The following is a 22,673-nucleotide window of genomic DNA, read 5'->3' as shown; positions in this document are numbered from 1 at the left end:
TGTAGGCGACACGGTCCTGGTCACAAGTACTCAACTCCGCCATGGCAGTGTGAGATCAGCTGTAAACCATGCAAGTGAAGGGGTGTGTCTCCAGTAAAACTGTATTTACAGGAACAGGCAGCTGGTCGTGCATAGTTCTGCCAACCACTGATATGCAGGGCTCCAGACATCATCCCCAAGAGGGAGGGCAGACTGAGATCCACAGGGACAGAAAGCAGAGGCCTGAGGTCTCAGGCAGAGTCCCCACCCACGCCAGGGTCTTGGACCTGCCTCAAGTGGAGAGTCAAGGGTTATAGAGACGTGGAGTTCCCGTTGTGGCTTAGTGATAATGAACCCGACTCGTATCATGAGGATGCCGGTTCCATCCATGGCCTCGCTCAGTAGCTTGGATCCCACATGGCTGTGGCTGCGGTGTAGGCTGGCAGCTACAGCTCTGATTTAACCCCTAGCCTGGGAACTTCCATATGCTGCAAGTACAGCCCTAAAAAGCAAAAAAAAAAAAAAAACAAAAAGAGTTATAGCGACACCCTCTCCGACAGGAGATATCTCTCCAGATTACGACTAAGACACAGAAGGAGTTCCTGTTATGGCTTAGTGGTCAACAAATCTGACTAGGAACCATAAGGTTTCGGGTTCGATCCCTGGCCTTGCTCAGTGGGTTAAGGATCCGGCGTTGCCATGGGCTGTGGTGTAGGTGGCAGACGCCGCTTGGATCCCGAGTTGCTGTGGCTCTGACATAGGCCAGTGGCTACAACTCCGATTCGACCTCCAGTCTGGGAACCTCCATATGCCACGGGAGCAGCCTAGAAAAGGCAAAAAGACCAAAAAAAAAAAAAACAAAAAAACCAAGACTAAGACACAGAGCCACCCCAGGACTGATTTCTCAGGGGGGAGGGCAGAGAATGGGTCCCTTATTCCTGAGGAGAAGGGAGCTGACTGAGACCTCGGGGCGATGAGCAGGATTTAAGGACTTGCAGGGACCAGGGTATCTCAGTCGGAGTCCAATCAGGAGACAAAAGCCGCACAGCAGCTTTCAGAGGGAAAGCTTAACAGCAGTCTTCGCTTGCAATAGGTGTTGACGACTAAAGGGTAAAAAGAACGCAAACACACAGGAGAAGAGCAGACGTAGGGAGCAGCCCCTGCCCCAAAGGCTACGGCAGAGCACCCCAGGCAGGGGGAAATTGGGAAGAGGGCCCCCCTCTGGGGCTGAGAGGCAGATCTCATTGGAGGGTGGGGCTGTAGCCCACTGGATGGCAGGAGGCTGTACAGCGAGGAGCTGGCAGGCAGGAAAACTCCCAGTGGGGGGCTGGCAAAACGCACTGGGAAGCTGCCTCTGGGGTGCCCCAGTGACATGGTGGGAAACTAACTGGGGCCAGGGGACCTCAATGAGTGGGTGACCCACTTGTCCCTGGCCCCACTGGCGGCCAGGAACCTAGAGAGCAAAGCAGGCTGGAAGCAGAAGCCCCCTCCTCCCGCCTTGACTCTCCAGCGCCCTCTACTGACAAAGCCCAACTATAGGCAGATTAGTACCTATGAGGCAGTGGATTAAAAACTGAGAGAGAGAGGGAGGGAGGGAGGGAGAGACGGAGAGACGGAGGGAGAGGGAGAAATTTTAAGGTTGAGGTGCTGGGCGTAGGAGTTACAAAAACTGAGGGCACTGATTCGGTGGCCTTAGGGACTGAGTCTTGGACAAAGAGACCCTCAGAGGTAAGGCCTGAAAAATGAGTTTCCCCCAAAGTCAGGGTCTCACGTGTTGCAACCCTGGGGAGATAGAGTCTTGCACAGAGGGATTCCCCAGGCTGTCAGCCTTAGATACAGAGACCCCAGGCAGGTCTCAAATATTGGGACCCCTGAGGTTATTTTCCCACCAGAAAGTTCTCTTGGTGCCTGGGTGTTGGGCACAGAGACGTCCAGGACCTGGGCCTCGATGTGGTGGCCCCCTGGACCCTGGGACCCAGATCTTGGATAAAGGGAACCCTGGGCTGTGGGTGTTCTCGTAGATGCCCACGGGACTGGCATCCCTGTGGCTCTGGTGTCAGACCTCAGTCCTCAGGGCTGACATCTCAAGCAAGGGGACCCCAGGCCCAGGTCTCAGACGTAGGGACCCTCAAACCTGAGTTTTGGTTGCAAGAACCTCGGGGCCTGCATCTCAGATGTGAGGACCGTGGCATCTGGTCCCACCCCCTGGCCCTTAGAGCCAGTGTCCCTGGCACAGGCTGGGGCCAATGGTGGGACGTGGCCGGTCTGATGCTGGGCAGCCCCTCATGGGCCTCTCTCCTCTGTCCCCAGACCCATGCCACGGTGTGACTTGCCGGCCACAGGAGACATGCAAGGAGAAGGATGGCCAGGGCGTCTGCGTGCCCAACTACGAGGCCACGTGCTGGCTGTGGGGCGACCCCCACTACCACTCCTTCGACGGCTGGAACTTTGACTTCCAGGGCACTTGTAACTACGTGCTGGCCTCAACCAGCTGCCCGGGGATCAGCGCCCAGGGCCTGACAGCCTTCACTGTCACCACCAAGAACGAGAACCGGGGCAACCCTGCCGTGTCCTTCGTGAGGCTGGTCACCGTGACCACCCTCAACACCAACATCTCCATCCACAAAGGCGAGATCGGCAAAGTCCGGGTAAGGATGGTCCCCGGAGCCCCCGGGTGGGGCGGGAAGGGTCCTGCCAGCTAAAGTTAGGAGCTCAATGCGCTCTTGCTGCACTTAGGCCTGAAACCAAATAGCAGCAAGAGCAACAGTAATTACGGCCGAAACATCACTCCTCCAACTGGGAATTAAATGAGCCTAACCCTTCATTAAGGGCTTTAATGCAGGACTTCAGAACTTGCCTTTTCAGAGACCCAGGTTTGAATCCAGGCTCTCCTTATAAGATGTGTGATGCTGGGCAAGTGACTTGATTTGCGGGCCTCAGTCTCCTCATCTGTAAAATAGGGGCCCACAGTGAGGTAACGCATGTGAGGGGCTCCACCAAGGCTCTTATCCCAGTAAGCACCCCTGAGTATTTGCGAGGAAACCAATGAGAGGCCCAGAGCCTCCAACATGGAGAAAATGTCAGGAAGACCGAGAGGGAGAGCTGGGCTGGCCACGCTTTCCACCCAGCGTCGTACAGTAGTGCACCTCGATGGCCGCTCACAGGGAGAGAATGAGGTTTGGGACAGGGTAGGCACTTAATACATGACGGCGAGTGAGCGGAGGAGACACCCAGACACACAGAGATGCCCAGGAAGTGAGGAGAGAGGGAGGCAGGGAGGGAGACACAGAGAAAGACCACCCACACCCACACGCAGGTGCAGGGCCAGAGACCGCGCGACAAGAGACAGAGACAGAGCATGGAGGGGGACCAGACAGCGAGATATGTAGAGTGAGAGGAACTCAGAGAGAGAGAGACTAGGGAGAAAGAGGTCTAGAGGTAGAAAGAAAGAGAGAGAGGGAGGGAGGCAGGAGGAAGATGGAGATCAAAAGAGAAACCCAGAGAAAGTAGCAGAATGGGCTTTCAGTCTCCAGGCCCTCGAATAGAATGTATGTTGTAATGTTTGTCAAATGACTGTGTGACCGTCAGCCATGGGGACGGCCTTGCAGCTCCCAGCCAGGGCAGGATGAGGGAGGGAGACTGGGGGCCAGGGCTGGGCCTCGGCCTCTCCAGTGACCAGTGGTGTTTGCCTCCCCACCCCCCCAACCAGGTGAATGGTGTGCTGACCGCATTGCCTGTCTCTGAGGCTGGTCGGCGGCTTTCAGTGACCCACGGTGCGTCCAAAGCCGTGCTGGCCACCGACTTTGGGCTGCAGGTCAGCTATGACTGGGATTGGCGAGTGGAGGTGACACTGCCCAGCAGCTATCATGGTGCCGTGTGCGGGCTCTGCGGGAACATGGACCGCAACCCCAGCAATGACCAAGCCTTCCCTAACGGCACCCTGGCTCCCTCCATACCCATCTGGGGTGGCAGCTGGCGGGTCCCAGGCTGGGACCCCCTGTGCTGGGACGAATGTCAGGGGTCCTGCCCGACATGCTCCGAGGACAATCTGGAGAAGTACGAGGGCCCCAGCTTCTGTGGACCCCTGGTCCCTGGCACCGGAGGCCCCTTCGCCGCCTGCCATGCCCAGGTGGCCCCCGAGAGCTTCTTCAAGGGCTGCGTTCTGGATGTCTGCCTGGGCGGTGGGGCCCAGGACATACTGTGCCAGGCTCTGGCTGCCTATGCTGCTGCCTGCCAGGCTGCTGGGGTCGTCATTAAGGACTGGAGGACACAGGCTGGCTGTGGTGAGTGCTGGGGGAGCAGAGCAGGAACTGGGGCCCGGGGTCCTGTCTCTTTGGAGCTGGTTTAGTTTCACTCCAATCCTTCTGGGTCTTTTTGGTTTGGGTTTTATTTTGTTTTCTGTTTTTGCTTTTGTTTCTCAGTCTGTTGGCACTTATCTCTGTGTCTCCCTTTGGTTGCCTCTGTTTCTCATGTTCTGTTTCTGTTTGGGTCTTTGTCTCTCGCTCTGTCCCTCTTGGTCTCTGCCTCTGACTATCCTGGCCTCAGATGCCACCTCCTGACACAATTCTCTGTCCCTCTGGCTCTTTCATCTGCCCACAGAGATGTCCTGCCCAGACAACAGCCACTACGAGCTCTGTGGCCCACCCTGCCCGGCCAGCTGCCCGTCTCCTGCGCCTCCCACCACCCCAGCCCCATGTGAGGGCCCCTGCGCCGAGGGCTGCCAGTGCAACTCTGGCTTCGTGTGGAGTGCCAGTCACTGTGTTCCCCTGGATGGAGGCTGCGGCTGCTGGGCCAACGGCACCTACCACGAGGCAGGCAGTGAGTTTTGGGCTGATGCCACCTGCTCCCAGCGGTGCCAGTGTGGGCCTGGGGGCAGCTCTCTGGTCTGCAAGCCTGCCAGCTGTGGGCTAGGTGAAGAGTGTGCCCTGCTGCCCTCAGGCCAGCATGGCTGCCACCCTATCAGCACAGTTGAGTGTCAGGCCTGGGGTGACCCCCATTACATCACCCTGGATGGGCACCGATTCGACTTCCAAGGCTCTTGCGAGTACTTGCTGAGCGCGCCCTGCCAAGGACCACCTGCAGGGGTTGAGAACTTCAACGTCACTGTAGAAAATGAGCACCGGGGCAGCCAGGCTGTCAGTTACACCCGCACTGTCACCCTGCACATCTACGGCCACAGCTTCACCCTCAGTGCCCGCTGGCCCCGGCAGCTGCAGGTGAGGGGCTGGCGGGCCAGATAAGAGCACATGCCAGCCCTGGGGGTTGTGGGGGACAGGTGGGGTCAGCCAGTACTCTGATCGCCTTTCACAGGCTAACGGGGCAGGTGGAGGTATCCAGAGTCTAGGCTTTGGAACTGGATGGCTTGGAGTAGTGGTTTCCCCATCGGAGCCTTAGTGTATTCCTCTGTAAAATGGGTCTAGGAAAAGTATCTGCTTCAGAGAGAGGTGTAAGGAGCCAGTGACATCGTGTCTGGCTCATTATTATTATTACGGCTATTATTATTACAAGGTGGTGGAGATCACACACTCAGGGTTCCACCCCCTAGTAGACAGTGGAGTCAGGATTCGCGCCTGTGCCTGCAACGTTCTCTACGTCTCCCCCTCACCCCGCGCCCGCAGGTGGACGGCAAGCTGGTGGCGCTGCCCTTCCAGCTGGACACACGTCTGCACGCGTATGTGAGCGGCCCCGACGTGGTGGTGACCACCACCTCCGGAATCTCCCTGGCTTTTGACGGAGACAGCAACGTGCGCCTGCGCGTGCCGGCGGCCTACGCGGGCGCCCTTTGTGGCCTGTGCGGGAACTACAACCAGGATCCCAAAGACGACCTGAACGCGGTGGGCGGGAACCCAGCTGGCTGGCAGGTGGGCGGCGCGGAGGGCTGCGGGGAGTGCGTGCCCGGGCCCTGCCCGGAGCCTTGCACGCCGGAGCAGCAGGAGCCCTTCAGCGGCCCCGACGCATGCGGCGTGATCTCCGCCCCTGACGGCCCGCTGAGTCCCTGCCACAGCCTCGTGCCGCCCGCGCAGTACTTCCAGGCCTGCCTGCTGGACGCCTGCCAGGCTCAGGGCCATCCGGGAGGCCTCTGCCCTGCCGTGGCCGCCTATGTGGCCGCCTGCCAGGCCGCTGGGGCCCAGCTCGACGAGTGGAGGCGGCCAGACTTCTGTCGTGAGTACACTGGGTCACATACCTGGACTCTCCCCACCTACCTACCGCTCTAAGACAAGAACCTTCTCCTCAGTGGGGCGTAGGCACCATCCTGCCTCTCCTGAGCCCAGATACCTCCTGTTAAACACCTTGGCATTCACACACGGAAATACACCAGGTCACATACTGCAGTGGGAGCCGCTGGGATACACCTGGTCAGAAACCCTGGGTCCGGTACACTCTCGGGATTCACGCGCTCAGATAGACTGGGGAGGTTGACCCTGTCCAAGCTGCACAGTGAGATACACCTGGTCAAGTGGATTCTCTCAGCTACCCCTGGTCAGAGAGACCTAGGGGGTTACACCTGGTCAGACGCCCCCTAGACTGTTTCAAACAAGGAAATACACAGCATCAGATGGAATTGGCTCCCTAACCTCAGAGAGGGACCCCTCTGGATAGAGACACTTGGTCATCCTGAGACACACTTAGGCGGCTATACCCAGGTAGAGTCATGACCTTGCCATAGCCTCAGGTAGATACAGATTCTTGATCAGATAGTCCTGGCGGTTCCCTCAGGCAGATCTCTTGGTCAGATTTTTCCTGTTGGCTTCAATCACATACATGTGGTCAGAGTCACACCCTGACACAGACCATCAGCGAGACCGTCAGAGGCTCCAGGTTAGACATTCAGAGCAAGGCATCCCTTGGTGGCTACCCTGAGATACACCTGGCCCCACACCCCAGCCAGATTCCCACCCTGAGGAATCACAGTTGGTCCTTTTTTTTTTTTTTTTTCCCCTGCTTTTTGCTTTTTAAGGCTGCACTCAGGCATATGGAGGTTCCCAGGCTAGGGGCCCAATCAGAGCTGCAGCTGCCGGCCTACACCACAGCCACAGCAACTCAGGATCCGAGCCACGTCTCCGACCTACACCACAGCTCATGGCAATGCCGGATCCTTAACCCACTTTGTGAGGCCAGGGATCAACCCGCATCCTCATGGATACTAGGGTTCATTACCGCTGAGCCCACAATGGGAACTCCTCACAGCTGGTTCTAATTATGCTCATCTTGGTCAGATACATGTGGTTAAATTCACCCAGTCAGATTGACTTGATCTTTAGATATAACTGATCTGGTTGAAACACCCACCACCTGCTGAGAGAGACCTGGTCCCCAGATCCCCACACCAAATCCCCCAGTTAGATGTACTGGATCAGACACCCAGCTCAGATCCCTGGACAGATTCACTCACCGTCTGTCCTCAGAACAGATTCCCCTGGGTCTGGGTCTCCCGCCCCCCTCCCTCAGGGCTTCCAGCTCATTCCTCCCCTCTTGGCCCCCGCAGCCCTCCAGTGCCCCGCCCACAGCCACTACAAGCTCTGCGGTGACTCCTGCCCTGTGAGCTGCCCGAGCCTCTCAGCGCCTGAGGGCTGTGAGCCCACCTGCCGTGAGGGCTGCGTCTGCGATGCCGGCTTTGTGCTCAGTGGAGACACCTGCGTGCCTGTGGGTCAGTGCGGCTGCCTCCACGAGGGCCGCTACTACCCACTGGGCGAGGCCTTCTACCCAGGCCCCGAGTGTGGGCGGCGCTGTGAGTGTGGGCCGGGCGGCCAAGTCAGCTGCCAGGAAGGCGCAGCCTGTAGGCCCTATGAAGAGTGCCGGTTACAGGACGGTGTCCAGGCCTGTTACCCCATAGGCTGTGGCCGCTGCCTGGCCAACGGGGGCACCCACTACATCACCCTTGACGGGCGTGTCTATGACCTGCATGGCTCCTGCTCATACATCTTGGCCCAGGTCTGCCACCCACAGCCTGGGGACGAAGACTTTGCCATTGTGCTTGAGAAGAACGCGGCTGGAGATCCCCAGCGGCTGGTGGTCACTGTGGCTGACCAGGTGGTGAGCCTGGCTCCGGGGCCACAGGTAAGTGGACATGGCCTTGCCCTGGGGGTCGGAAGCCAACGTGGCCCCATCCTGGGGGGTTCTGAGGGGGGAGAGGACCCACCCTGTGGGTTTTGAGAGAGATACAACCCCACCCCAAGGGGACTGAGGGGGGCACAGATCTGTCCTGGGGTCCTGAAGGGGACCTGACCCCAGCCTTGAGAGAGACACAGCCCTGGCCTGGGGTCTCTGAAGGGGACAGGGCCCTGCCCTGGGAAGTCTCTGGGAGCCGTGGCCCCACCTTAGTGGGGCTGAAAGACAGCTCCCCCCCTGGGATTCTGAGGGACCCGCCTTACCTGTGGTTCTGAGTCCCTGACCCACCTGAGCCTTCATGCAGGTCACTGTGGACGGAGAGGCCGTAGCCCTGCCTGTGGCTGTGGGCCACGTGCGAGTGACCGCCGAGGGCCGGAATGTGATTCTGCAGACGACCAAGGATCTGCGGCTTCTCTTCGACGGCGATGCCCACATCCTCATCTCCATCCCCAGCCCCTTCCGTGGCCGGGTCTGTGGCCTCTGTGGGAACTTCAATGGCAACTGGAGCGACGACTTTGTCCTGCCCAGTGGCGCCGTGGCCCCCAGCGTGGATGCCTTCGGAGCCGCCTGGCGGGTCCCCGGCTCCTCCCAGAGCTGTAGCGAGGGCTGCGGGCCCGCAGGCTGCCGCGTGTGCTTGGCGGAGGAGACAGCGCCCTATGAGAGCCTCAATGCCTGTGGGCGGCTCCGGGACCCCAAAGGCCCCTTCTCAGCCTGCCATGCGGTGCTGGGCCCCTCTGAGTACTTCCGCCAGTGTGTGTATGACCTCTGTGCCCAGAAGGGCAACAGCACCTTCCTCTGCCGCAGCCTCGCAGCCTACACGGCAGCCTGTCAGGCGGCCGGCTCGGCCGTGAAGCCCTGGAGGACAGACAGCTTCTGCCGTGAGTGTCCACAGGCCCCTGGGAGGACTCCAGCCCAGGCTCGGGGGCACCCCGGCCCATGGCCGGTCCTGTTTGCACCTCAGGAGCTGTTCCCAGCTCTTCCCCCGGGATATCCTGCTGGCTTCCCTCCTGCCCGGCTCCTGGCCCGTCTCAGACTCCTTGCAGGGGCCACTCTCCTGAGACCTCAGGCACAGTTCTTCTCGGGGCCCACCCCTGACTTTCTCCGTGGTGACCTGGGAGGGCAGGCCGGGCAGGCCAGAAGCTCATGCAATGCAGCCTGAGTCTGTGGCTCACCTAGAACCCCCAGGATGGGACCATATTCCCACAGACCCTTCAGGACAAGATGGTACCTCTTAGATACCCCCAGTCGGGGATCCTCTGTTTCCTTCAAAGCCCCAGGACGGGGCTGTGTCTTCTTCATTCTTCTCAGGGCAGGACCTGTCACCCACTCTGACAGCCTTAGATTTGTCTTCAGTGCTGACAGTGGACGCAGTCTGTCTCCATCTCTGACCTCTCTCCTAACGGCCAGCCTCATGGGTCCACTGGCCTCCTGGACACTTGCCACAGGGTGTCCTTAGGGTCCCTCACACCTCCTGTGTTCCCACATGACATCAGCATTTCACCCCAAACCTGAGCCTCCTATTTGCAGATCCTGGGCCTCATCTCCAGGCAGCCACACCATGCACAGGTTGCTCAGCCAGATCCCAGGCCCTCACCCTGGATGCTTCCCCTGGGTCCTCACAGCTCCCATCCTGGCCCTGACCCCTCTGCCTGTACTTCCTCCATCCTGGCCCTGACGTTCTGTCTCTATTTCCTCAATGCAGCCCTGATCACATGGGGCCATCACTATCTGTCCCGCTGCTATGAGCTCCATAGGGCAGGAACTTGTGTCCCCAGCAGCACCAGCCCAGAGCCAGGTGTGCAGTAGGCCCCACTTGTTACCCAGCGCCCATGTGCGGGCGTGACCCCACCTGCCTCCTCTCTCTGCAGCGCTCCAGTGCCCGGCCCACAGCCACTACTCCGCCTGCACACGCTCCTGCCAGGGCTCCTGTGCGGCTCTTTCTGGCCTCACGGGCTGCACCACCCGCTGCTTTGAGGGCTGTGAGTGTGACGACCGCTACCTGCTGTCCCAGGGTATCTGCATCCCTGTCCAGGATTGCGGCTGCTCCCATGATGGCCGGTATTTACCGGTGAGCAGGAGCTTGAGGCGGGCAGGGAGGGTAGAAGAGCTCGAGAGAGACTCAGAGTTTCTGTGCTGACCCTCTCAAGGATGTGCACAGAGAGGCCACCACCGATTCCCTGCTGCGTGATTCAGCCCCTTGTTAGTTTCCTGTAGCCGCTGTGACAGATGACCACAACTTGGTGGCTTAAAACAGGAGGAATTTGGGAGTTCCCCTTGTGGCTCAGTGTGTTAAGAACCTGACTAGTATCCATGAGGACACAGGTTTGATCCCTAGCCTTGCTCAATGGGCTAAGGATCCAGCATCACTGTGAGATGTGGTGTAGGTTTTAGACATGGCTCGGATCCTCCGTTGCTGTGGTGTAGGCTGGCAGCTGCAGCTCCGTTTCAACCCCTAGCCTGGGAAGTTCCATATGCTGCAGGTGCAGCCCTAAAAAGAAAAAATAAATAAGTAAAATAAGAGAAATTTATTCTCCCCCAGTTCTGGAGGTCAGAAGTCAGAAATCAGTATATTGCGCCACGAGGCGGGCAGGGCAGCACTCCCCCCAGAGGCTCCAGGGGAAGATCTGTTCCCTGCCTCTCCCAGAGTTGGGTGACCACAGGCATTCCTTGGCTTGTGGCCCCATCACTCCAGTTTCTGCTTCCTTGTCACATTCCCACTCCTCTTCTCTGTGGGTCACAAACTCTCCCTCTGATTCCTTCTTTTTTTTTTTTTCTTTCTTTTTTTAGGGCTGCACCCATGGCATGTGGAGGTTCCCAGGCCAGGGGTCTAATTGGAGCTGTAGCCGCCGCCCCACCCCACAGCCACAGCAGTGCCAGATCTGAGCTATGTTTGTGCTACACCACAGCTCATGGCAATGCCGGATCCTTAACCCACTGAGCAAGGCCAGGGATCGAACCCTCAACCTTATGGTTCCTAGTCAGATTCGTTTCCACTGTACCACAACAGGAACTCCTGATTCCTTCTTATGAGGATATACATGATTGTATTTAAGGCCTGCCCAGGATAATCTCTCCATCTCAAGAGCTTTAGTCACATCTGCAAACACCTTTTTTTTTTTTTTTTGGTCTTTTTTAGGTCTGCACCCACAGCATAGGGAGGTTCCCAGGCTAGGGGTCGAGTTGGAGCTGTAGCCGCTGGCCTATACCACAGCCACAGCCACATGGGATCTGAGCCATGTCTGCAACCTACACCACAGCTCATGGCAATGCTGGATCCTTAACCCACTGAGCGAGGCCAGGGATGGAACCCATGTCTTCATGGATGCCAGTCGAGTTCATTAACCACTGAGCCACAACGGGAACTCCTGCAAGCACCGTTTTTCCCAATAAGGTGACATTTAGGCATTAGGACCTGATGAGGGGGCAGTTGTTGGGCCTGCCTAATTGGCAGTCCCCTCCCTGAGCACCACTTTCTTCATCTGTACAATGGGGTTAATCATCATCCTGGCACCACAGCTGCCTGAGGAATGGGGGTGACTGTGCAAGCGGCTCTCACAGAGCCCTGCACCTCACCCTACACACAGTAGGTAGCACAGCTAACAATCGTTTAGTAGCGGGAATTGAAAGTTATTAGTTAATTTATTTGGGGGATTGATGTTTTTTGAGCTCTCACTAGGCACCATGTTTGTTACAGTTGTAAAGTCATGTAATAGTCACCATGATTCTGGAGTTCCCATCATGGCGCAGTGGTTAACGAATCCGACTAGGAACCATGAAGTTGCAGGTTCGATCCCTGGCCTGGCTCAGTGGGTTAAGGATCCGGCGTTGCCGTGAGCTGTGGTGTAGGTCACAGATGTGGCTCGGATCCCTTGTTGCTGTGGCTGTGGTGTAGGCAGGCAGCTACAGCTCCGATTTGACTCCTAGCCTGGGAACCTCCATATGCTGCGGGAGCGGCCCTAGAAAAGGCAAAAAGACAGAAACAAAACAAAAAAAAAATAGTCACCACAATTCTGAGACGGGTTCTAGGGTTATGTTCCCTATTTTATGGAGGAGGAAATTGTGACAAAGAGGCCAGCTGAAGGCTGCCCATTAGCAAGTGAGGAGCCCGGGATTCACACCCCAGCAGCCTGGGCTCATCCTCTGGACTACGAGGCTCTCTGCTTCTTCCAGAGCATATTTATCAAATAAAGGAAAGATGGAGTCCCACATCCCTTCCCCATCCATCCCTGTTTTATTAACAGCAGCTAGAGGGTCTGGAAGTCCAGGATTTCCAGGGAAGAAGATACCAAACTCCAACTCCTTCAGGCCTCGCCGCCTACAGGAAGCCCTCCCTGATCCCCTAGGCTGGGTTAGGCTCCTCCTCTGGACTCTCACAGACCCTGTGCTTCCCCGGCCCAGCCTTGACCACTCTGCCTGTGCTAGAAGGTTTCTGAGATTGGTGGGTCTGCCATGCAGAGAAGAGGTCTGGGCTAGAGATATGTGAGAGTCATCAGTATAGAGATGGTAATTTTTTTCATGAAATACATTCACTTTGTTTAAAGTTCTCAAACATATTTTTAAAGAATTCAGACCCAAGGAGTTCCCACTGTGGTGCAGCAGGTTAAGGATCCAGCGTTGTCTCTGCAGCAGCTCAGGTCAATCCCTAGCCCCCAGAGTGGGTTAAGGATCTGGCATTGCTGCAGCTGCGGCATAGGTCACAGCTGCAGCTAAGATTCAGTCCCTGGCCCAGAAACTTCCATATGCCATGGGTGTGGCCAAAAAAAAAAAAAAAAGAATTCAAACTTGGGAAAAATTGAAAAAATAGTACAAAAAACTCCTGCACACCCTTCACTTGGGTTTTTCAGCTGTTGACCTTTTTGCCTGTGCCTTATCATCTCCACCCACCCCCAGCAGCTCCCATCCTGGCCCTGACCCCTACACACACATACATTTTTTTCTGCACCATTTGAAAGTATGATGCAGATATAGCGCCCCTTTATCCCTAAATACTTTTGCATGGATTTCTTAGGAATAAAGAAACTCATTTGCGGGAGTTCCCATTATGGTTCACCGGGTAAAATACCTGCCTAGTCTTCATGAGGATGTGGGTTCAACCCCTGGCCTTGCTCAGTGGGTTAAGGATCTGGCGTTGCTGCCAGCTGTGGTGTAGGTTGCAGATGTGGTTCGGATCCCACGTTGCTGTGGCTGTGGTGTAGGCTGGCGGCTACAGCTCCAATTCGGCTGGTAGCCTGGGAACTTCCATATGCCATGATGTGGCCCTAAAAAGACCCCCCAAAAAAGGAAAAGATTGTATTCGAATTTCCCCTGTTGTCCGAATAATGCTATCTATAACAGTTACCTCCACCGACCTCTGCTCTGGGCCAGGGTCAGATACTGCTTTTAGTTTTCATGAGATTTAGGGAGATCACCAGTAGCAAATGTAGAGAGAGAAGGAACAGGTCTGAGGACTGAGCCCTGGGAAGGATAATGTTCAAGATTTGGGAGACGAGGCGGAACTTGAAAATGTAGTCTTGCATGGGCCGGCGGCTACAGCTCCCATTCGACCCCTAGCCTGGGAACCTCTATATGCCACAGAAGCGGCCCAAGAAATGGGAAAAAGACAAAAAAAAAAAAATGTAATGAAGGAAGAGCAGCCAGTCGGGCAGGAGAAAACCAGGAGAAAGTCTGTTTCTTGAAATTGGGTTTCTGGGGCCCTGCGTTCTGAGCTGTGGGTGCCAGGATTCTGGAATGTCTCCAATGCCCACTCCTACCTTTATCAGTTAGCTTTTATTGGGTTGCAAACTACCCCCCAAACAGAGTGGCTTAAAACAACTCTTTGTTCGGTTGACAATTCTGCAACTCTGCTGTTTGGGCCAGGCTCAGCCAGGCAGTTCTTCTGCCACCCCCTGGGCTCACTCATACGTGTGTAGTCCCCCAGTGGGTCATCTGAGGTCTGGCTGTCTCCTGCACGGAGTCTCCCATCCTCAGGCAGGCTGGCCCACATCAGTTAGGCAGGGGTCCGAGAAGGACTAAAGCTGTAAGATCCCTTGCGGTCCAGGCTTGAACCTGGCACAGCGTTGCTTCTGCTGCCTTGTAATAACCAAGTCACAGGTTCAAGGCCAGCCCAGATTTGCGGGGAAAGGAAAATCAACTCCATTTCTTTTTTTTTTTTTTTTTTTTTTTTTTAGGGCCACGCCTGTGGCATATGGACGTTCCCAGGCTAGGGGTCGAATGGGAGCTGCAGCTGCCAGCCTACACCCCAGCCAAATGGGATCCAAGCCACGTCTGCAACCTACACCACAGCTCATGGCAACACCCGATCCTTAACCCACTGAGGGAGGCCAGGGACCAAAGCCACATCCTCATGGATACTAGTTGGGCCTGTTACCACTGAGCCACGATGGGAACTCCCAACCTCCGTTTCTTCAAGGAAGTGGCTGCGAAGTCACTCTGTACTGACCCCAAGGGTTGAGGGCTTCTAGCCATTTTTGCAGTCGACCACACCTCTGTGACCCAGCCCTGTCCTGTGCGCAGGCGAACTCCTCCCTGCTGACCTCAGACTGCAGCAAGCGCTATTCCTGTTCCTCAAGCACCGGCCTGACATGCCAGGAGGTCAGCTGCCCACCAGGCCGCATATGCGAGATTCAGGCTGGGGCCTGGGACTGCTGGGTCCCCCAAGGTCTCTGCTCCCTCTCTGTGGATGCCAACCTCACCACGTTCGATGGGGCCCGCAGTGCCATCCGCTCCCCCGGCGTCTACGAGCTCTCTCACCGCTGCCCAGGACTCCGGGAGGCCATCCCCTGGTACCGTGTGGTCGCTGACGTCCAGCCCTGCAGCGGCAAAGCTGAAGCTGTGGGCCTGGTTCACCTCTTCTTCCGAGATGGGCTGGTGACCGTGACCCGAAACAAGGGCGTGTGGGTAAGCCCGGGCACCAGGGGCCTGTCTCCCCGGGCTTTGCTTGTCCTGTTGCAGTGTCCCTGTGTGCCTGGCCGCCCGTCTATCTTGCTCTCTGTTCTCTTTTCCCATCTCTGCAGCTGGCCTCTTATTTGGATTTGTCTCGGCACTTCATAGATAGTCCCTCTGTTCTGGCTGCGTTCTCGAGGAGCAAAAACACATTCAAGTAACTTTCTAGTTTTGATTGCAGTGTTCACCAAGACTCTATTGGTTGCAAGTGACAGGAAACTGAAGTCAGAGTGCTTTAGCGAACAGGAATGTCTTGCCCACATAACTAGAAAATCTAGGGAGAGAGCCTCAGGAGTGGCTGCATCCAGCTGCCCTGGCAGTGTCTTCTGGATCTGTACTTCCATCTTTTAGGCTCGCCATTCACCAAACCAGCTTCCTCCTCTGTGACTCCCCACAACCTACGCACAAGACAGGGACTGTCATTCTCTCCATTTTACACAGAGGGGAAACTAGGAAGAAGGTGGAGTCATGTACTCAGGTCACCCAGAGAGTCCCTGGGTGGCTTTGAACCCACGGGCACCCATGCTATGAACCACTCTGATGGGAAGGGGGTGCTGGTGGTAACTGTGTGAACACGGGGGACCGGGATGGACCCCAGCTGCAGGGCCCGGTGGGAACACCTCTGGACTCTGTCGGCTTCAGGCCCCCTGACCCCTGACCCTTCCCTCAGCTGGGTCTCAGCTTGCTCTTAGGGCCCCCTCAGGCCTGTCACGTTTGCCTCGTGAGTCCATTCCTCCCCTCTGTGCCTTGACGTCTCGTCACTTACCACTGCCTCTCATCACTTACCACTGCCTTGCATTTGCCAAACCCCGTGGTTCTCACCACGCCAGTTCCAGATTTCTGAGAGAGTCTGTTGGGCTCCACTGAGGGCTGATGCCGACTCACAGTCCAATCAGCTGTGGCCCAAACACCCCTCTGGAGCCTCAGACCCACAGGCAGGCGCCAGGCGGCTCTCGAGTTCCCATGTCTACTTCCATGACCTGTTCGTCCACTGCAGAGACATCCTGGTGTCTTCCGGGCGCACTGGGGAGACAGAGCCTGAGCTCCACACGCTCGCCAGCGGGTGGTCTCCATCTTCCACCAGCACACAGAGATGGTCCAAGACTCAGTCCTGCTGGACGTGGGGAAGCTGGAGTTCTCTCCTGATGCATCGCTCCTTTCCTCCGGCCCCCTGCTCCATCCATAATTTGGATGAACGCGAATTCTGCTCCAACCTGCTCCATCCTACTCTGCTCGATCCTACTCTGAACTGCCCCTTGCTCGTTTGTCCAGAAACCATTCTCTACCCAGCAGGTAGATGTCCTAGACACAGATCAGGCCATTCTGCTGCTTAAAACTCTGCGGTGGCTTCCCAGGACAGGGTTCCAAACTCAAGCCACCTCCCTTCCACGGCCTGGGAGGCCCTGTGTGCTCTGACTCCTGCTGGCCCTGCCAGTCGCATTTCCTACAACTTCTCCCCTCGTTGGTTAGGCTGATAGCAGGCCAGGCTGGCCTTTCTGCTCTTCGTTCAGCAGACCAGGCTCGTTCCCACCTCGGGGCCTTTGCACTTGCTATGCCCCCTTCTGCGGTGCCCTTCTCCCAGATTTCCTAAGCATTGGCTCTTTTCTCATCCTCCAGATCTCGTCCCCTCATCACTTCGACAGGAAGCCCTTTCCCTGCTACCAGCCTACAGAAGCTCTCGTGCTCCATCCCGTCTCCTCGCTGTTGCTCTCTTTTATTTCCTTCCAGTGCTTCTCCCTCTCCAACGTTATCCGTTATTTCTTTGTTTGTGTTTGTTGCCTCTCTGCATCACTCGAATGTAACCCCCAGGTACACAGGGATCTCGTGATCCTCTTGGTCATGGCTTTGTCCCCAGCGCCCAGATCAAGGCCTGGCCCCCAGAGGGTACCCAGGAGAAGCCTGGTTTTGTGAATACATTCGTCCCTGCTCCCTCTGTACCAGGCCTTGTGCTGGGTAACCCAGAAAACTCAGACCCTCAGTTCTTCTACTTCCAGGTGAAACTTTGCACCCACCTCTCCGGCTGTCCTTCACTGCATCTTTCTCTCCCTCTTTCTTGCATCCCCTCTTCTCCCCGCCTTCCACCTTCATTCCCTCCATTCCTTCCACCACTTATTCCACTTAGTCACCCACCCATCCATCTGTCTTCTTAGATCTATCTTTCCTATCGACCTACCCCTCTCTCCAATCATTTGGCAGAGGAAAAGGCCTATACAAAAGCATTTAGGAAAAAAGAACTTTTTGGAAGAAGGCTTGCTAAGGAGTCCACCTGTAAAAGGATTAACTCATCAAAGAAAACAGACAACAGTTCTTTAAAGGAAAAAACTCAGAAGGTTACCAAGGTTACTGAGTCCACAGCCTGTGATAGAGAAACAGTAATTTTCTCAAGTGATTCTTATACGTGCTAGGTCATTACTTGTCTTCAGAAATCAGCGTTGAAAAAAATAAGGGATGGAGTTGCCTTGTTAGGGAACCAGTATCTTCACTGGACATGCTCAAGTTTCTTTTGTTTGAAAAACTAGAATCAGATAAGATGACGCTGGGGCTTGATGGACTGTTCATTTATCTCTGGTACAGTGCTCCTCCCCGCCCCAGCCCCAGCCGCCCTTGGAATGTTGTATGCAGGCCTGCTTATCCATGGATCCATCTCTCCACCCATCCACTCTCCATCCTTCTATCTATCTGTGCAAATCTCCAGCTGTCTTAGGTACCCATCTCTCCATCTGGTGCATCCACCCAGTCTTCCTCCCTTTCAGCATCTGCCCCTGCTTTTGCTCCCTGAACTTGCTGTCTTCCGTGGGGTCTCCATCCAGGGAACCCCCTGGCACTTCTGCAGTTCCCAGGCTCACCTCTGTGTTCTCCCCGCCCCCCTCTACCAACCACCAGGTGAATGGGCTCCAAGTCAGTCTCCCCGCTGAGGTGTTAACATCTGTGTTTGTGCATCGGAATCCTGACGGCTCCATGCTAGTCCAGCAGAAGGCAGGGGTTCGGGTGCGGCTTGGCACCGATGGGCAGCTGGCAGTGATGGTCAGTGATGACCATGCCGGGATGCTGTGTGGGGCCTGTGGAAACTTTGACGCGGACCGGACCAATGATGGGCTTGACTCCCAGGGGAAGGCGACACTGGAGGACTGGCGAGCACAGGACTTCTCCCCATGGTGAGGGACGGAGCTTGGAAGCCAGGCTGCTTGGGGCAGAGGCACCGGGGTCCTCAGGGGAAGGGGGAGGTCAGGGTGGGTGCTCAGGCTACCAGAAGAAGTGCTAAGTGTCTGTCTCTTGCAGTCTCAACTGAATAGTCACCCACCAGGAATGAGGACTTCAGGACCTGAACCCCCTGGAGGTGGCAGTAACTGAAGGGGGCACCGTGTCACTCTGTGCCCCCACCCACTCTCCCCCTTTGCTGCGCCACTGAGGCCCAGTGGAAAGCACTGAATAAATATCTTAAGCTAAGCTGCATATCCATGTGTCTGTCTTCTGCCTTCTCATCGCTGACTTTCCTTCCTGCACAGCAGGTGTCAGATGCCTGGGGAATCTGGCACGTGATGAATATTTATTAGCGAAGGGATGAGAAGATGGATGCATGGAGATAGATGGGTGGATTGGGGGAGGAGTGGGTGGGCAAATGGGGAGCTGGATGATTAGAAGAGTGGATGGCTGAGAAGAGGAACAGTTGGGTGGAGGGAAGAAGGAGAAAATGAAACAAAAGACCAGCAGATTCTAACTTTACCGTGCATAACCCTGGCAAGCTAATTTCGCCGTCCCGCAGTCTCCTCACATGTTGTAGTTCACTCAGGCAGCTGTGACAACACACGGTAGAATGGGGGTTCCCACCGTGCCACTGAAGGTTAAAGATGTAGTGTTCTCTCTGTGGCAGTGCAGCGTCCATCCCCAGCCCAGGTCAGGGGCTTAAGGATAAGGCGTTGCTGCAGTTGTGGCATAGATCACGGCTATGGCTCAGATTCGGTCCCTGGCCTGGGAATTTCTATACGTGGCAGGCATGGCCAAAAAAAAAAAAAAAAATACTGTAGAATGGTGGCTTATAAACATCAAAAATTTAATTTTCTCGGGAGTCCCTGTTGTGGCTCAGCGGAAGTGAATCTGACTAGTAACCATGAGGACAGAGGTTTGATCCCTGGCCTCCCTCAGTGGGTTAAGGATCCAGCATTGCCATGAGCTGTGGTGTAGGTCGCAGACAAGGCTTGGATCCCGAGTTGCTGTGGCTGTGGTGTAGGCCAGCAATTACAGCTCCAATTCAACCCCTAGCCTGGGACCCTCCATGTGCTGCGGGTGCAGCCCTAAAAAGCAAATCGAAAAAGAAAGAAATTTAATTTTCTCACAGTTCTGGAGGCTGGGAAGTCCAAGATCAAGGTGCCAGCAGATTTGGTGGCTGGTGAGAGCCTGTTTCCTGGTTCATAGATGGCTGTCTCCTCAGATGTCCTCACTTGCTGAAAGGGTAAGGGAGCTCTCTGGGCCTCTTTTATAAAAGCACTCCCACTACTCTCATTCACAAAGGCTCCACCCTATGACCTATCACCTCCCAAAGGCCCCACCTGCAGGTATGATCACATTGGAGATTAGGTTCCAACACATTAATTTTTTTTTTTTTTTTTGGCCACGTCTGTGGCATGTGAAAGTTCCTAGGCCAGGGATCTAACCTGTGCCACGGAAATAACCAGAGCCACAGCAGTGACAAGGCCAGGTCCTTAACCCACTGAGTCACAAGGAAACTCTGAAATTAGGTGGTTTTATGGTATGTAAATTATGCCTTAAACATTTAAAAATGCACGTGTTACTGATACGACTAAGAAGAAAAAAGGAAATGGGAGAACCAATGAATTAGGAACATCTGATAGCTGGGCAGCATTAGGGCCCACTTGTCTGTGGTTGTGAATCCAAAGTGAAAGCAGCCAGAGTGAGTATGGGGTTTTCTCCATCCACGTTTAGCTGCCAGGGTGCAGTGAAGAGGAGGTAGAGAGTGGACTCAACTGGGTGAAAAAGATACAGTTAGGGAGTTCCCATCATGGCTCAGGGGTTAATGAACCCAACTAGTATCCATGAGGACACAGGTTTGATCCCTGGCCTCGCTCAGTGGGTTAAGAATCCAGCGTTGCTGTGAGCTGTGGTGTAGGTTGCAGATGCAGCTCGGATCTGGTGTTGCTGTGGCTGTGGGGTAGGCCGGTGGCTACAGCTCCGATTCGACCCTAGCCTGGGAACCTCCATATGCCGCGAGTGTGGCCCTATAAAGCAAAAAATAAATTTAAAAAAATTTTTTAAAAATGATGGGTGAGGAATCAGGCTGGGTGGTGAGAGTAATGTGGCCACGAGATGGTAAGAGGGAAAGGAGCTCAGCCTAATGGCTCGTTGGGGCCAAAGGATCCTCGGAACAATAGGTTTAGGGGGAGTGAGCTGGACAGACAGTGAGATGCATGGCACTGAGCCGCAGGGGCTGCAGTTTGGGGATTTGGCAGTCTGGGGATGGGTCTTTCTCCTCTCTGGGCCCGGGACCTTGGGGCTGCCACAGGCACCATTGCGTCCCCAGCAAAATCTAAGGGTGACTGTGGGAAGGGGTGAGTGGAGAACACGACTGCCAGACGGGAAAAGGTCGAGGCATCGAGAGGGCAGACTGGTCAAAGGGTCATCTCTCTGGTTTTGGAAATCGCCAAGAATCATGAGGAGAGCGGCTCAGGTGGCAGTGAACCCAGAGCTAAAAAGATGCAGTGAGCTGCAGTCACCTGGGAATTGATAGTGCGGGTAAGAAGAATGGGAGCAGGGGTTGTGGATAAACTTCCAAGTTAGGGGCTGAGGGAGGAGGCAGTGAATGGTTTAGAAGTGGCCACGAGAAACACAGAGGGTCCTATCCTTTCAACAGGCCCAGTGGGCACGAAGGCTGAGGAGAAGCCTCTGCTTAGAAGGGCTGCATGGAAAGACACATCTTCAGGGGAGAGCTAGGCTGTGGTCAGAGCAGCCAGGTAAAAGAAGGTTCAGAGGGAGGTCCTGTTGTGGTTCAGTGGGTTATGAACCCAACTAGTATCCATGAGGTTGCAGGTTCGATCCCTGGCCTCGCTCAGTGGGTTAAGTATCTGGTGTTGCTGTGAGGTGTGGTGTAGGTGGCAGACACGGCTTGGATCCCCCTTTGCTGTGGCTCTGGCATAGGCTGGCAGCTGTAGCTCCGATTCAACCCCTAGCCTGGGAACCGCCATATGCCGCGAGTGCAGCCCTTAAAAAAAAAAAAAAAAAAAAAGGCAGAGGGATCTGAAGATATAGGGAACATCTGGAAAAGCCCTCAGTGCCTCCCCTATCCCACCCCTGACCATTCTGCCTATTCCTCCCCCATCCTGGCCCTGATGTCTCTACGGCTGCCCCTGTCCAGGGACCAGTCTGTCTGTCTCCCTCACTGGCCTGGCAGCTCCAGGAAAACTGGTCTCTTTCAGTCACCATTGTGTCCCCAGCACAAAACCAGCAGGGATTCCCCCCGCCCCCGCCAATTATTCACTGGTAGTGCCAACTTCAGGTCTAGCAGTGCCAGTTAGCAGGTGAAATGTATCAGAGCCAGGAGATGGTGCCAGGATTCCAGAATACAGTCTGTTGAGTATTTTCCTTCTTTAGAAAAAAATTATTTATAATGGGAAGGCAACAATAAAATCCCTAAGTAGTAGGTTTATCCTGAATTGAAGCCTTTCAAATTATTACGAAGCTCCTGGAAATCCAGCATAGACTCAGCAGATGTTCCATCTTAACATTTTAAAAAAATTTCAGGAAAGTTACTGTGCGGCTGGAATCCCCGCACAGAGAACTCAAGATATCATAGGTTCTGGAGTTCCCATCATAGCTCAGAGGTAACAATGCCCACTAGTATCCAGGAGGATGCAGGTTCGATCCCTGGCCTTGCTCAGTGGGTTAAGGATTCAACATTGCCATGAGCTGTGGTGTGGGTTGTAGATGCGGTTCGGATCTGGTGTTGCTGTGGCTGTGGTGAAGGCCGGTGGCTGCATCTCTGATTCTACCCCTAGCCTGGGAACTTCCATATGCCGCAGGTGTGGCCCTGAAAAGAAAAAAAAAAAAAGACAGCATAGGTTCATTCAACATAAACTAGCCGAGCACCCACTGTGCCAGGTTGTTCTAGGTATAAAGTGACACAACAAGGAACAGGACACACCAATGGATTCTCCTGGAGGTTGTTAATAACTTCTCATAGTACCACTCTTTTTTTTTCTTTTTCTGTATTGTATTGTATTGTATTGTATTGTATTGCATTGTATTGTATTTGCTTTTTACCCAAGCCACAGCAGTGACCTGAGCCGCTGCACTGACAACTTGGGATCCTTAACCTGCTGAGCCACAAGAGAACTCCAATGCCACTTGTTTTGTTTTTGTTTTTGTCTTGTCTTTTTGCCTTTTCTAAGGCAGCTTCCCGCGGCATATGGAGGTTCCCAGGCTAGGGGTTGAATCAGAGCTGAAGCCACCGGCCTACGCCAGAGCCACAGCAACTTGGGATGCGAACCATGTCTGCAACCTACACCACAGCTCACAGCAACACCGGATCCTTCACCCACTGAGCAAGGGCAGGGATTGAACCCGCAACCTCATGGTTCCTAGTCGGATTCGTTAACCACTGCGCCACAACGGGAACTCCCACTTGTTTTGTT

The 22,673-nt window shown here is 55.2% G+C and overlaps 1 protein-coding gene across 1 annotated transcript in view; it reads left to right on the top strand.

Moving 5' to 3' along the window:
- Nucleotides 1-18,483, top strand: part of FCGBP (Fc gamma binding protein) — a 43,461-nt gene extending 24,978 nt beyond the window's left edge. Inside the window, exons 11-20 of the mRNA XM_047791314.1 lie at nt 2,290-2,627; nt 3,689-4,262; nt 4,579-5,195; nt 5,598-6,141; nt 7,466-8,037; nt 8,393-8,966; nt 9,957-10,156; nt 14,602-14,985; nt 17,914-18,185; nt 18,310-18,483. Coding sequence (XP_047647270.1) covers nt 2,290-2,627; nt 3,689-4,262; nt 4,579-5,195; nt 5,598-6,141; nt 7,466-8,037; nt 8,393-8,966; nt 9,957-10,156; nt 14,602-14,985; nt 17,914-18,185; nt 18,310-18,319 — 4,085 coding nt within the window. The 3' untranslated portion in view covers nt 18,320-18,483. The remainder of the gene's footprint in view (nt 1-2,289; nt 2,628-3,688; nt 4,263-4,578; nt 5,196-5,597; nt 6,142-7,465; nt 8,038-8,392; nt 8,967-9,956; nt 10,157-14,601; nt 14,986-17,913; nt 18,186-18,309) is intronic.
- Nucleotides 18,484-22,673: the final 4,190 nt, after the last annotated feature.

This window comes from Phacochoerus africanus, chromosome 8, assembly GCF_016906955.1.
Source record: "Phacochoerus africanus isolate WHEZ1 chromosome 8, ROS_Pafr_v1, whole genome shotgun sequence".
In the NCBI taxonomy this organism is placed as follows: Eukaryota; Metazoa; Chordata; class Mammalia; order Artiodactyla; family Suidae; genus Phacochoerus; species Phacochoerus africanus.
Note: the sequence above shows the minus strand (reverse complement) of the source record. Positions and strands in the feature narration are given on the sequence as shown.